At 37.5% G+C, this 15317-nt stretch overlaps 1 protein-coding gene across 3 annotated transcripts; it reads right to left on the bottom strand.

Annotated features, from left to right (window-relative positions):
* Window positions 1-2502: 2502 nt before the first annotated feature.
* On the bottom strand, window positions 2503-15313 carry LYVE1 (lymphatic vessel endothelial hyaluronan receptor 1). 3 transcript variants are annotated; one of them, XM_062576083.1, is made up of 7 exons: window positions 14983-15313; window positions 12103-12221; window positions 7876-8035; window positions 7630-7769; window positions 4949-5248; window positions 4220-4298; window positions 2503-3463 (listed from the first exon to the last, which is right to left on the bottom strand). In XM_062576083.1, the coding sequence occupies exons 2-7, from the start codon at window positions 12182-12184 to the stop codon at window positions 3277-3279; spliced, it is 948 nt and encodes a 315-aa protein (XP_062432067.1). In that variant the 5' UTR covers window positions 12185-12221; window positions 14983-15313; the 3' UTR covers window positions 2503-3276. The 3 variants fall into 3 exon arrangements, with proteins under 3 accessions (XP_062432067.1, XP_062432068.1, XP_062432069.1); XM_062576084.1 differs by lacking the exon at window positions 14983-15313 and adding an exon at window positions 13289-13307; XM_062576085.1 differs by lacking the exons at window positions 4220-4298; window positions 14983-15313 and having other exon boundaries at window positions 12103-12365.
* Between the last annotated feature and the right edge of the window lie 4 nt (window positions 15314-15317).

The raw sequence follows: 15317 nt of genomic DNA, 5'->3' as shown, positions 1-15317 counted from the left end.
GCAGGCGCGCGGGCTGCGGCGCTCGGCTGCCGTCGCGCCGCGCTGACGCCACGCGGGGCTCCGCCGCTGTCGCTAGGACACGGCGGCCGCTGCCGCGGCCCAGCGGCTCCGCGCGCCGGCCCCTCCTGCGGGCCGCCGCCCTCGCCGGGCGCCGCCGGTCCCTGCCCTGCCCTCGGCCCCTGCCCTCCTCGTAGCGGCAGAGAGGCGGGCGGGCGGGAAGGGGAAAGTCGCTTTCGACCTTTTCACCTCTCCCTCCTCCCCACCAAAGGAAAGAAAAAAAAAAGAAAACTAAATGATAGCAAGCAATTTCGGAACAGAAAGCCTAGCGCATCCTGGAGGCCATCCACATCCGATTGCATCCAGATTTTTTTTAAAAAAAAAAAAAAAAAAAAAAAAAACCTTGAGTAGCGCACTTCCCCTTCCTGCCCGCTTGTGTTCGCACGGAGACACACGTACTTCCCCCGCTGCTGCCGCGCCGTTCAGCCAGGGCTGAGCCCGGGCGGGGGAGCTCGCCGGGTTTCCTGCAGCCCGGCCACCCTCTTAGCTAAGGTCAGCAAACATCTGCAGCCGCAGTGTGGGAATGCAAGTGGAGTCACTGCGAAATGACTCATACAAACTGTGATCTCCTGTGTGTGGAAGGAATCACTCGTTTAAGACACACTTAAGCATAATGTCATTTCAGCGACATCAAGGAACTTCGTATCTTTTGAGAAAATCTGGTATACAAAGAAAAAAAGCAAAATACCTCAGAAAAGTTGAAGACATAGTGAAGAATTAATCCTAAATTTCTGCAGTTAGGGGTTTAGGTTTTTGAGACTTTTTGTCTGGAACTTAAATAATTCCCATTTGCTTCACAGTGAAACATCGATGAATTCTATTACACAGCAAGCAAGAACATTCTGTACTTCCTAGCTTGAATACATGATTGAGTAGCACTCATTATATGCTTGCAATCTCAGATGTGGTACTTGCTGACTAGTGTTTTTATCTCAATTGTTATCACAGGGCTAGTTGTTTATTGCATACAGAATAGGGTAGCAGGGTTCATTTTAGCCTTTGTTTCATATTGTTGGCACAAACAATCTGTAAAGCCACATACCATATGGTTCCTCACTGTCTGATTACGTGCAGAGAGAAGGACAGATGTGGAGCAGTGCCACGATGTTGTGTTCTGCCTGTTGGGGAGAGTCAAGCCCTGTTTTTTCAGGGAGCCTGTTAATCAGCAGCTGTGGGACAACTCAAACTACGCACATTGGCCAGGCTTCAATGCACAGGTCAGGACAAAAGCTATCTCAGTTTTTAAGTAAATGACAAAAAAGATTTGAGGCAGTCTCTTACTATGGAAAACATAAACACTTTTGGGCATGAAAGGACATATTTAGACCTAAAGCAGAAGCAACAAACTTCCAGCCTAGAGAACTAGAAAACAACTTTCTGAGTTTCATCGTTTGTGAGACAATTTGAGAGAAAATGCAGTTAGTACCTGTGGAAAAGAGGTAATATTAGTAGGGGAGTAAGACAGCTGATAGATAATTGCTTCCTGGGGGTAGGGAAAAGAATAGAAAAACAGGTACTTCCTAAAACATGGAAAGGATAGAGGGGGAAGGGAATTGTAATATATGACAAGAAAGCCTGTAATTGCCTGGAGTCTTTTAATGTTGTCTTGCAGCCATCCTTAAGCCTGTTTTCTACTCTGACACCGTCATGACAAGGGATGCCTGTGACCCTTCCTGTTGGCCTTATTCCTGCTCTGTACATGTGGCATAGTGTCATTCCTGCTATCAGGAGGTGAAGACAGCCACATGGGGTTCCTGCAGTGCTCACCCGCAGCAAGGAGACAACTGCTCAGCTGGCAGGGTCAGCTGTATCTAGTGCTCGCCTCTGTGGCACATTTTCATGTGCAGACCAAATGCTGAAATTCTGTTGACGGACATCTCAAATTATAACAGGTTTTAGAGCTGTACTGAATCACAGTCTTTCAATCTTTCTGCAGCAAAGTAGCTTTAACAGCAGAGGTGAACTGCACATCAGCCAAGCCCAAATCTTCCTTAGAGCCATAAAGTATTTCTGAGGTAACTTAATACATACATACACACACAGAGGGAACTGCTCTAAGTATGCTGTTAGCAATACACTAAAATTTGCTGACTATGGAGAATCTATAACCATTGGGCAATTATTAAATGTCTATGAAACAGAAAAATTAAAGTTAAAAACCCAGTATCCTAAACTGTAGAAAATACTGCTTAGGCTAGCAGTTCTGTTGCTGTTCTATTTAAGACTGTTTTTAAGCTACTCAGTTTAAAGAGAAACTTAGTTCCTCGTAACCACCTGACATATTAAATCATCCAAACCATGTACTCATGAAAATATTTGGTAAATTGCTATTGTTGATCTCCTATATCAGCTAATTACCTCTGTAATATTGAGGCTACATGATTTTTTTTTCCCTGTGAGACAGTGTTCATGAGAAAAACATTGTCCAGACAAACATATCTACCATACTTTATTTTCTTACAAAGTAGTGTAAACATCCCATATCACTCAAGATCTTTCTTATGAAAGTGACATTTAAATATACACAAAAGACCTTAAATATAACTGTTGAGAAACAGTTCAAGGGTTTTTTTGCCTGTCAAATATCTGGAGTAGAATAACAATAGATTGTAATAAATAAAAAAGTAAACCATAATTTGGTGAAGGTATCTAAGGTTATTAATTGCTGAATATATATAAATACCAGCATCTTTGTAACCTTCTTTGGGTATTTGAATGACAGTGGGCTGATCCTTAGATTTTTTACTCATAAACAGACTTTACTTGTATACAGACTTCTTTTAAACAGTGTGCAACTGCTTAATGGAAATAAATAAATTACATGAGTAAGAGCTACAGTAGCAACATTTTATTTTAAACATTAATTTAGCAGACATCCTCCAACCAGATAAAAAACTTTTCTATTACATATTGATCTGAATTCTGTGAAAATAGTTACACATTGCATCTCATGTAATAGGATATTCCTAATTACTTCATTAAGATGAAAAATGAGCTGTACTATGGATGTTTCATTTATTTCAAGTAAATGAGATACCATGTTCCTTTGCAAGAGCATTTATAGCTAAAGAAAAATTATTAAACACCAAATTTTTGTATGTTGAGACAGAGAAAACATCATCCATCTTGCCAATATTTACAGTCACCCATTTTTAAAAGCATTGCTAATTTGTGTGCGCTTCGTTTTAAATGTCTAATAAGAAATGTATATTCCTCCTTCTAAACTTCTGCTTCTACACATTTTACTATTGCCTCAGGCTTGATTTTAGACTCTTCTACCTTTTTCCCATTATTCTTTGTTTCCTTCTCAGGTGTTTTGTCATTTGTCTTAGTCTCTTTGAGAGCAGTAGTTTCAACCATTTCTTTTTGTTTGTTCTTGTTTGAAAATGGGAAGGTCGTCTTATACCTTTAAATAGAAAAAAGGATATTATTGCAGAAGGACTGACATAGTTTGTTAATCACTAAACAAAAAATACAAAATAGCTAAAATAAGTTTCTTCTATCATATGCAAGCAAAAGTTCCATGGAGAATAGTGGCATGATAGATCAACATAGAAGCAATATGCTTTTAAGAGAAATATTTTCTTTTTTTTTTAGATAGACAATATTTTCAGGATTTATGGTACATAATAATAAAACTATCTGGTCTAGGATGTTAGAAATGCACACAACTTTTTTATATGATTTAATGATCCATTATGTTGAAGCTGTGTATACATTACTCAAATGAGCTCAACATTTTTTCGGAACACAATCACACAGTCATTTAGTCCAACAATAAAAATTTTTACCATGCATCTGGCATAGAAAGAAACAATAATGCAACTCCTTAAACAGATGTATATAAACAGATGCACACTTTAACATTGCTATTTTGGCAGACTTACAAGTGTCCCATAGTAGGTATGATTGATTAAATGAAGATGGGCAATATTTCTCTCTCTCTCTCTCTCTCTCTCTTTTTTTTTTTTTTTTTTTTTTTAACAGGACTTAAGATCTTCTTAAGATCTTATTCTCTGTTGTTGTATGGTTATATCATTATCATTAAATCAGCAAAAAATCATGGTAAAATCATTAAATCTCTGCACTTCAGTTATATATGTAAATATTCACTAGTTGTAGTCTGAGTCAGTATACTCCAATAGAAAAAAGAAAATCCTACTTTTTGATATAGCAGACTGCTAGAACAACTGAAATAATGAAGAAGATCACTGCCAGTACAAGGAGTGCTGTGGGGATACCTAAAGATAACAGTAAATGAGGTAAGTATAGAGATTTTATATAGACTTCATTCTGCCTTTCTGAAGGTTCATGAATATAAATCTAGACTCTGCTAACGGTAGCCTAGTGTAAGAGGTACATACACATATGCTCACAGAAGAATAAAATGTGATGAATTACAAGAACACAAAATGCTTTTCTTCATATTTAGTGTGCTTCTCAGTTGCTGTAAAATAGGATTACTTATTCACACCTCACATCTGAAGAACAACAAATCACTTCTCTCCTTAAAACTTTTTTGGTTGCTTTTTATTTTTTAGAGCCAGCTGAGCTTTCCATTATTCTGAGCACATGGTTTGTTAGCTTTCTCAGAAGTGTATTTCCCCCAATTCACATTAACCATTATGAACTTCCACCATTCCATATTAAAACGTGAACAGAAAGTATAAAATCATATTTCGACCTTACTTCTACTTTTCAATTACTAAAAAGTTATCTGTATTATAAACTTTGCCTTTACAGAACTATACATTCTTAGTCTGCCTGCAGGTTCAGCTATACAAAAATGGATGGCTACAGTAACAAACATACCCACTGAACAGTTTGACTGCTATGATTTATGTGACTAACTAGCTTTCCTGGTGAAATAAGTAACATATATGGCCTTTACCTCCAAAGACAACACCATCATTCTTAAAAGCAGTATGGGAAGTGTAGTTAGGAAATTCAAGCAATGAATATTCCTCTGGAATTTTTGTAGTAGTTCCCTCTGTTGGTAATATAGTTTCAGTTATGCATATTACACGAAATTTCACATTTTTGGGGGGTTGTTCTGACACAGTTGCATTAGGCACTGCTGTGATGTTCTCAGTCGAGTCTGAGCTAGAATATGTAGGTAAGTCCGTTGGTTCATTTGTTGAAGGTGGTGTGGGTGTAGTTGGATCAGGTTTACATGAATTAATGTGAACATCTGCAGAAGGGAAAGGAAATACATAAGAATTGTGCTGGATGTTAGATTTGCACTTACTTAAGGGAGAGCACAACTGTTTATAGAAATTGTTTCCTGTTCATCCTCTTATGAAAATTATTCCTTGCTTAGTCACGACAGCCTTATCCAGATCAGGACATGCCTATTTCAAATATGTGGCCAAGACCATGATTATGCACATTCTTAATGTTACTAACACATGTAAAGACCTTCCTGGGTAACTGTGACTCTCATTTTACAATTGCATACCAATGATAAGATTCCTTCTGAAAAGTACTTAGAAATATAATCTATATAACAAAAGACCACATGACCTCCTGCAGAGCAGGAGGCTTACCTGCGGATCCAAGCTTCAAAAATATTTGAGTTATACAATGTGTTTTAAAATAAATATGGTTATTCATATGTTTACAACATATGTATACACTGCTGACACTTGGAACATTACACTGATTTCCTGGAAACAAAAGTAGCCATAAAGCTTTCAAGTAAACCAGACACCAGAGAGATATGAAAAAGTGATACAATTCTGAAACCTAAAAGAGAGGTGCTAAAAAGAAGTTAATTTCAGGCATGCTCAGGAATGCAGGTATTTAAACAATGTGAATATTGTCTCTGTAAAAATGAGGCTGCAAGTGGAGCTTTATATGGAAATAGAAAATCTGAGTTCTGAACCAAGCTCCTGTGAAAATGTGAAAATTCATGTTTTCTCATGGAGTTCTATATTCCAAAAAGTTATAAATATTTCACTAACAAGCCGATTACAACATAAATAACAGGGGAAGCGACATACATACTGTTCTCCAGATGAATCCCTGTGGAGAGTCTGATGACGCAGTATCATTCACAGAATAAAAAGCTAAATGACAGGCTTTTTACTTTTACCACTATAGTTTTCAAGTGATTTTTTGCATTACAACCACAAATAAAACTGACAAGAGAATGAGCTTCTGCCAATTACTTTGGGTAAGAAATGCCTAGAATAGGCAACAGTTTGGCTAGCAGAATAAGGAAAATGCAGAATCATCACAATGTTAAATACACATATTCCAAGTTATTTTCTAACTATTCAGCAAGCTTAACTTTCTCCATCTATGAAATCAGCACTTTTCTGAATTAAAGCAAAACAAGTAATTTACTGACTTACCCAATATTTCTGATGCAGAATGATACATAATGTATTTCATGCATTGAAACACCATATTGTAAAGGAGCAGAGGTAATAACAGTACAAACAGAAACTGCTACTTTTAAAGCATGTCAACTGGTGACTAATGTATCCATTAAAAAAAAAAAAAAAAAAAAAGCTATGAACTGTAGAGAAAAAATAAGTTAGCCCACTTGTCAATTTTAACTTGACAGGTTAGGTTCATTTCAAGCAGTGCTTTTTCTCTCCAATGCTCTCTTATTAGCAGTCAAATATTTCGAAATCTGACTACTTCTTACAATACATACCCTGTTTCATCAAAATGGCCTAGGATCATCAACAAAATCTCTCTGGCCAAGAAGTGGCCTGATCAGCTTTATCCTCAAGCTTTTCTTCAGTTCAGAGGTACATGGTCACCAGATGTGAGGTGACAGCGCTATTGGATGCTAACAGGAACCCAATACCTCTGGTACATACTTATCTTCAGTTAATAATACAGAAGTCATCAAAAACAATACTGATCTCTTAGGCTGAGAAGATGTAACTTTGAACAAGCCCCAAGTTCCACTGCTGTATCTTCCAATGTCATCCATGCAGACGGACAATCAAGACGTAGGAGGCGGAGGGCATTTTTTTTCAAAAATAGGATGGTGCAGATTAAAGTCTTGCAGAGGAAGCTATATGATTTTATTAACAGTAGATTGGGAATCTAGTGGATTTTATGGATGTTCACTTGTGCTAGCTTATATTTTAATGTAGATTAATGCATTAAATTACTGTTTTTTCTAAAAATTCAACCTCTCCTCAAGAACCCCGCTCTTGGGTCTTTATGCAAAAATACACATATGCACATAGACACCTCCTAGCTATGAATTTGAGAATATTGCTGTTTTTTAAAATCAACATGCCTAGATTACCAAAAGATATTACAAATATTGTATTGACATGAGCGAATGGTAAAAGCATCTCTTCTTCAAGAACTGTAATGGCAGCACCAAGCTATTACTTTGCATTAACCAAATGGACCTATGTACATTTTCTGTTTGTATTTCTTGGAAACTTTTTCCCCAACAGGTGTAAATACAATGAGACAACTTCTAAGATCAAGGAGGAAAGAGCCAATAAATGACAAGAACTCACTCGTTATATTTTTTTCATGCAAATTTGAACAAAATCAAACTAAAACATGAAAAACATTGTTGTCATGCTTGCATACCTGAGAAATTGAAGCAGTAAACCTTGAATGTTTTAAAGTGTTCAGCATTCCATGGTACTAGTCCGACATTGCCCTTACCACATTTCTTGTTGGATGTTATCCGAGGAATGACAACTAATCCTTCTTTCACCCATCCATAGCTACAATAAAAAATGATCAATCCTTTTAATATTGTATTTGTTTGCAGCTTCACACTATGTGAAGGAGTACATTAAAGCTAATCAGATACTAATTGATGTCTCATACTTGCATGTTTCAAAGCCGTGTTTCAAAGCCTTTTCAACCTGGTCTTTACTTGCCAATTGCAGATTCAACTGACTGCATGCATTACTTGCATCTGAGAAATTCACTTTCTCCTCAAGATAAATTCCTATGCCGGCAATCCGGCAAGGTGAAAGCATGGAACCTGTAATTTAGACATAAATATTCAAGGTTAGTACTTGAATATTAGCATTTATTCCTTATGTAGGATTTAAGATCATGATCAAGTGAATGGCACATCATTCCTAGCTTTAAAGCTAGGTCCGTAGCTTTAAAGTCTCTAGTAAGGGACTAACTAACTTCTCGCAAGAAGGCAATCTTTTACAGTAGTCCAGAATTTCAAAGGGTTTGACCATTACTAGATTAAGAAAATGCATATACAGTTGGCATTTAAGTCATTATCTGTAGTCAACTTATTACTAAAGATGATGTTATTTGTCATATTCATTTATGCAAAATGGGAGGAGTAATTAGGCAGTTCTGCCTCATTCCCTCCCCAATAAAAATAACAGTTGCACTGAGGCACTGGTTCTTTCATGTTCAGTCTCACCAACATGAGTTCTACCAAAGGTGTTATACATAATTTTTTACAGAATGAATAAAAACACAAGAAAATACGTCTAGAAAGATTTTATCACAGTTCTTTATTCCTCCTAACTTTATTTTTTTTTCCTAGTTTGGCATCATGCTTTTTTTCAGCAGCCACTCTCAAGTGTGATAGAAATCATGTTACTTTGTTCAATTTACTGAGAGCACTTGGCGGGGAGCAGAAGGGTAGGAGAAAAGGAAATAAATAAGATGAACTTTTGACACTTTTCCTGATTCCTCTTCAATAGGAGGTCCATTCAGGTTCTTCAGAGAGCACACTATCCACATCTACCCCAGGAAAGGGAATGCATAGCTTAGGTCTGATTACACCTGCTCTACTTCCTTAGCCTGTGTTAAGCACACAGAATAGAATTCAGGATCTGACACAGGAAAGGGGGAAAGGATATTACTCCTTTTTGTCAGTATTTCACCGGAAGCACATACTGGAAATAAGCTTTTTTTTTTTTTTTTTTTTTGAGTTATATACAGTAATTGCCACACTAAATGAACATGGAATAACCTGTATGAAGAAACCATCTCAAGAGAACTACATATAACAAGGAAGAAAATTCCCATAGTGATGCAAAATAAAATCAAGAAAAAGGTCAAAATGCAACTGGATCCACTGGACATACTTTCATGCTAATATAGTAGAGCAAGTGAACACCTGAACAGTCCCCACAGGCAAACCACAGCTGCATTTGAGTCTGACTAGGGCATAAAACCAGCCAGATACTTTGCATGAAGAAGCAGCGATGCACTGCTGCTCACTGAAGATACGTGTGTAGATATCAAAGACTTCAAATCTATCTAAGTAGTCCCAGTGTGAAGATGATTGAGTTTATTGTTAAATGTCTTTCTTCCAGCCAGCTTGCCTTCATAAATGCCCTCTTGTTAGTCTTTATTTTGGCCAATGTACTTCTGTACCAGACAGGTGTCCAGCATTTACCTTTCTTGATTCCCTTTTGCTAACAGGCTACTCTCCCTGCCTTCTTGAGAATTGTTTCTGGTTGCCTGAATAACTCAGCTCTTAAGGCAAATTGCACTATTCCTCTTTCTTGATTTCAAGCTATTCTTCTTGTAGGATTTTTGCCTCATTCCTTTCTTCCCTTCCTATTTTTTTTATGCTAAGGCTTCAGCTTCAGTGCTTATTTCATGAATTATTTTCCTACCTTTCCTACTATATATATTTTTTAAATCTAATGTTGAGGATGAAAGTTTTTTAATGACCATCCTTATAAATTTCAAGTAAAGCTGAGCAGCTAATTGAATGGAATTTCTTGAAACTTTAGAAAGTTGTGTAGATACTTCTAAACTGTTATGACCTTTAGATTCAATTACAAGAGGAATATTTTTACATGAGAATTGTAAAATAGATATCTAGGAAAATGAATATAAAAATTCAGTACCAGATATCTAAGTCTGAAGTGATACGAAAAGTAATTGTAGGACACGGGTCAAAGTTTTATCCTGGAATTCCCTAAGCATTTAAAAAAGATTGAGAAGTAAAAAGAATGTTTTGGAGAAGTTTTTCTTTAGAAAAGTAGCTTCAATCTCAATTTCAGATAGTTTTACAATGTGAGGAAGAAAGCCAGAAAGAGAACAGCAATTTCTTCAAGTCTTTTCATCACTTCTTAAATCACCTCTGAATTCTGTACTAAGTAAAACTGAATTTATACAGGAGAGAGACTAATTATTTAAAAACATATCAGCCTTTTGGGTTTGCAAGCTGTGCATACCTGTCCTTTATGTTTGCTCTTTTTAGTTAACCTAACAACAAAGAAACTTCATCCTTGATATTTGGGTCTTGTATGATAAATCTGTTGAGTAATTTGGGAAAACCTAGAGAGAAGAGTCTTACAAAAAGACTCAAAATTGTCACAGGCAAAGAAGAAAACTGTTCAATTTTTTTAAGGTGTAGGTATTAGCTTTATTGTGCATTGGTTCTCTTCTTGCTTTTTTGGGAACTTGTTGCTGCTATCTGGGAAGCTGTTGCTGCTACCTCCTTGCCTTGCCCCAAGTTCTCACTCCGATTTGCTAGTTTCTTTTGGATGCTGATGTCAGGGAGCAAGCAAGAGTGGGGCTGTCCCACAAGGGAAGACAAGCCAGGAGCTGAGGGTGACCACAGCGCAGGCAGAACAATTTCCTCACTGATCGAGACGTAGTCCCACAGCATCTGAGCAGGGCCAGGTTGGTGACAGTAACAGACTTCACCAGCAGCCCCAGACAGAGCGAGGTAGTGAGTCAGGTCCAGGGTTTCAGCCAGAAACTCCATTAAAGAGCAGCAGGAGACAGCACCACCTATAACACATGCCTAAGATCCATCCTGGAGTTGAGGCTACCTACAGCGTAAGTCCATGCAGGAAGCCCAGTCAGTAAGCCAAGACAGCAGGAGTCTGGGCTGGGCACAGACGCACTACAGTACAGCTCAGGCCAGCACTACACATCAGGCCTCAGTTTAACTGAAGCTCCTGGACCACTGAGCAGAGGATGCTTGGGTGGTGAGGGAGGTGAGGCAGGTAATCGGTAAAAGGGGGTCCTGACAGCTGATAGTCTAAGACTCAGACTCTCAGTTTTCCCAGTAAGAATTATTCAACAGCTGGCATTTCTAGAAGAGACCACTGTTGTTAGGTACTCTAGTTCTGTGAAGTTTTAGTAGGACCTGACTTGAGCATCTGATTCCCTTAGAAGCCTCTCAGTAGATAAGAAAATCAAATTTCTTCAACAATTTTTTTTACATAGATAGAAGAAGCATTTACTCCTTGAAATTATAGTGAAACATCTGAAAATAAAGAGATTACCCCTGATGTGGGGGTAATCATTGAGTATCTGCAGATCCTAGTAGCTACTGGAATAGTAGGCTACTAGATTGTTTCATGTTGAATACAGTATTGAAGTTGAATGAAAAGACATCCAAGTTTCACTAAACACATAGAATAAAAGTTGAAGATGGTCTTCAGAATCTTAGAAGTGACAAAAAATATGGGCATATAATAATGCTTGGGGGAGGAGAGTTATTTAACAACTGTGCAATGAAATTGATATTGACAGTTCCCTATGTTAATTTTTCAGACAGTTTAAATAAAATAGTAACTTTTATACTGTATCAACTAGAGAAAGGCATGATTGTCCTGAAGATGAACTGAAAAACTCTGAATTTCCTTCAGTGTTGCAAATCAAGACAGTGTTATGATACTGCAAAATCAGACCAGAACAATTTGCATTAAAGATAGCATTTTATCTCAAATGCACATAACTGGTTTCATGCATGTCCTGCTATCTGAAAACTGTACAAAAGTGCAGTGGTATCTTAATATAAAATAAAATCATATTTCAGCAGATCTGAACTTAATCTTAAATGCATTACCAAAAATTAAAAACAAGCAGTTCTGTAGCATTTGGGAAGCACTTAAAATTTGCAAATGATAAAACTACATAGTGAAACATTTTCCCTATTTTAGTAGAGCTCTTTTCATTGCACCGATTTCTGAAATCCCTATGGTTTCATATGCCACATTAACACACACTCCCCACCCTTCTCCCATTTTGTTTGCAAATGTAGTTAATTTTTTAAAGTACTTTTCTGTTAACCTAGGAGACTTTAAAAAGTGGAACTTTACCTACCTGTTACAACGTAATTTTGAGCCATAAATGTCATAACCCACACCAAAAACACTGCTGAGGTAACTCCAAAATAAGTTGCCATTTTCACCAATTTGGGTAGTTGAGAAATCCAAGGCCTCCTGTACAAAGGAGAATTAAGGTATGGGATACTGTCAGACCACCTTTGGGATTGCTTTTGTGATGACTTCTTGAAAGTAACTTCAGCTGTCCCTGTGCTACTTCATAGAAAGAAGGTCAGAGCAAATGTGTTGACTATCTCTCTCAAAGGTGAGGTCACTAACTGGAAATCCCTAATATCCCTCTACATTTTCTTTCATGTAGGGCGCTCTGGAAAATTTAACTACTGCTGACTCAGAAAACAGCTGAGGAAGCGAGATAAGACTGTTAGACTGCTAATTCAGTAAACACTTTCAAAAAAGTTTTTCTTTTGCTATTTTTCCTGTTTTACTGATTAACAGCTCATTACTCATGTTGTCTATTCAGCTGGTAAATTGATTCTCTATTGTGTCACAGCATGTCAGGCAGTTATACAGAGAACCAAAATCAGAATCCTTTTGGTGTGGGGAGAAGGGTTGTGTACTTTTATCTTCCTTTGTCATAGCATTCCAATGTAAAAATACGTACTATAATGCAGAGGTAGTTTGATACTTAATTTTGAACAGATCTGGAGATATGCTACCATAAAAGGGACTCCCCACATGACTGTAGGGACAGTGGTGGAAGCTAGTCACTTTGCTGCTCCCTTTTATGAAGTTCAAATAAACAATGATTCCAAAAGACTAATTCAAACCACGGATGATCTTGGCAGCTATAACTTAGAAGATCTTCAGAAATTCTTAGCAGAGAACCTTATTTTACAGAGATTCCAACAAAGAGAGCAGGAATGGACTTCAAGAGATCAGTTAGTTTCCTTTATCATCAGTAAGATCATCTGTGTTTATGTTATTCCTGACAGATGTTTGTCTAACCTGTTCTTAAAGATTTACAGTGACAAATTACTAACATTTCATTACGTGATCTATTCTAGTGCTTCACTGTTATTCACTATTAAAAAGTTTTCCCTAGTCTAAACTGAATTACACTTACCACAGTGTGAACCTATCACTTCTTTTCCTAGTGGAAATGGATACAGCAAACAGTTTATTCTATTCTTACTTGTAACAGACTTACGCATTTGAAAACTTACTCCTCTGCTTTCACTTTCAGCTACGAAACCCCAGCTTGTGCACTCTTTTCCTCTAGCCAAAAGCCTTGCCAAAGCTGACTACCGATTAATGGATTCCTTCACAAGCTCACACAGTTCAGAATGGTATCAGCCTTTTTTGCAACAGGGTAATATTGTTGACTTGCGTTCAGTTTGTGATTCAGTAAAATGTCCTAGATCCCCATGCTGTTTCATGGTCCTGTAAATACAAGCGTAACAGTAGCTGCCTCTTTAAGGTGCATTTTACATTGTAGAATGTTTACACTTAAGATAGTATTAATTTTTATCTGGGCACAGGCCCCATTTCTTACAGCAATATATAACATAAATATAGGTATGCTATGACATAGACGGACATCCATTGGGCCAAGTAGAGTTAATGAAATTATGATGTCTCCATTACAAATAAAGGAATGCAAATTGGGTTGTATTTGGGCCATGGTTTGGATCTGAATGTTGGTAAAGCTCCTTGAAATCTCAAGACAAGTTTCTTACTCCAGTTTCTATTCAGTCCTCTCTTGTGTTGTATTTACCTGCCTCCACAAAGCAATGGCAACCTGAAATACAGTAATCAGACTTGCTCTCACTGAACCAAGTTCTAAGTGGATTTACTTGCATTCACAATGTAGGACCAGGGACTAATAGCTGTTCTGCAGCTCTCAAGGACTGGTAGCCTGTGGTTTTACAATACAGAGAACTTTAAATAGACCCCTACTATCTCCAGCTTAGCTAACTGTGACTATTGTGAAAACTAATTTCAAAAGTTTAGTTTCTGCAGGAAGACATTTCAAAATTGCATGCTGGATGTTCTTCCAAGCTTTAACACTTTGTGCCTATTGTCCTCACTATGGCAAAGTTCCTTTAGTCAAACTTTGTCCAGGTTTCTTGTTTGGAAGAATTTTAGCTAGAAAAGTGAGATAACACCTTTGCCAACACTAAAGAAAAATAGAGGTTCCTTCATGTGGTTTTGTAACAGCTAGCCATAGATTAGGAGAAGGAAAAATAACTTTAGAACAGGGAAATAAGTTTCAAATAACCATTTTTTTGTCAGCTTCTTCCTTTTTATCCTTTTTTTTAAAAAAACTTTTTTGTAATGTTCCAAACATTTCAAATGTCTTTAACCTGGTCGTGGACTTTCATCTTAACTTGTTTGGTGTAAAGACCATGTTGAGTATGTGTATTAATTAGCATTTGACGTAAATATTTACTGTAACATATAAGGGAAATTCCCAATCTTTCATGCGAACATGTTTAGAAAGGCTTGTGTTTTAAGATGCTGCCGAGGACTGCTAAGCATGGAAAGGTTTTGATCTGGGGAGAAGTAATAGACTTAACTGCTCTCTACAATCATTTACAAAGGAACCCTGAAGCCTGAATAATAGAAGTTGAAACAAGTTAAAAAAAAAAAAAAGATTATGTGGAAAATATAAAAAACATCATCTCTTTTCCTGGTAACAGTTATTCCTTCAAAGGTTGTTGCTGCTCCAAAGTTTTTCTCCCTGACAGAGACCATCACTGATTGAGCAGTGACAGTTTGGTTCTTTGCAGAGTGTTGAGTGTTGAGTGTTGAGTGTTGTCTTCTTCCCACTGATGGCAACAGTTCAGCTCTGCACATGGCCCAGGCTTCCCGGACCTCCCAAGCCAACAAGAACGCAAAGCAAATGAAGAATCCTAACCTTACACTCAGTCTCCTTTGGTTAGAAATCTCCCTTGTGGCTTTCAGTCTTCAGCCTTCTCCATGACAGGCAGCCTCTTTCTGAAATGGGTTAAACTCTCCAGGATATGCCAGTGACCTCTCTCATCACTTTGGGGTATGACTGGGATGACCCTCCTTGGAAATGCTTTCCCCACTGCAACAGGAGCTTGCTTGCCTCTTCGACAGCGTTTTTCTGAAAAACTGAAAGACTAAGAAGACGATCTTTAGCACATGTAACATGACACTATGTTATGCAGTGTAGACAAGGCAGTAGGCCTTTAAGAATAATATAAGCCATTAATACGCAAAGAGAGC

This window comes from Rhea pennata, chromosome 5, assembly GCF_028389875.1.
Source record: "Rhea pennata isolate bPtePen1 chromosome 5, bPtePen1.pri, whole genome shotgun sequence".
Classification (NCBI taxonomy): Eukaryota; Metazoa; Chordata; class Aves; order Rheiformes; family Rheidae; genus Rhea; species Rhea pennata.
This window is presented reverse-complemented; position numbering and strand designations above follow the sequence as displayed.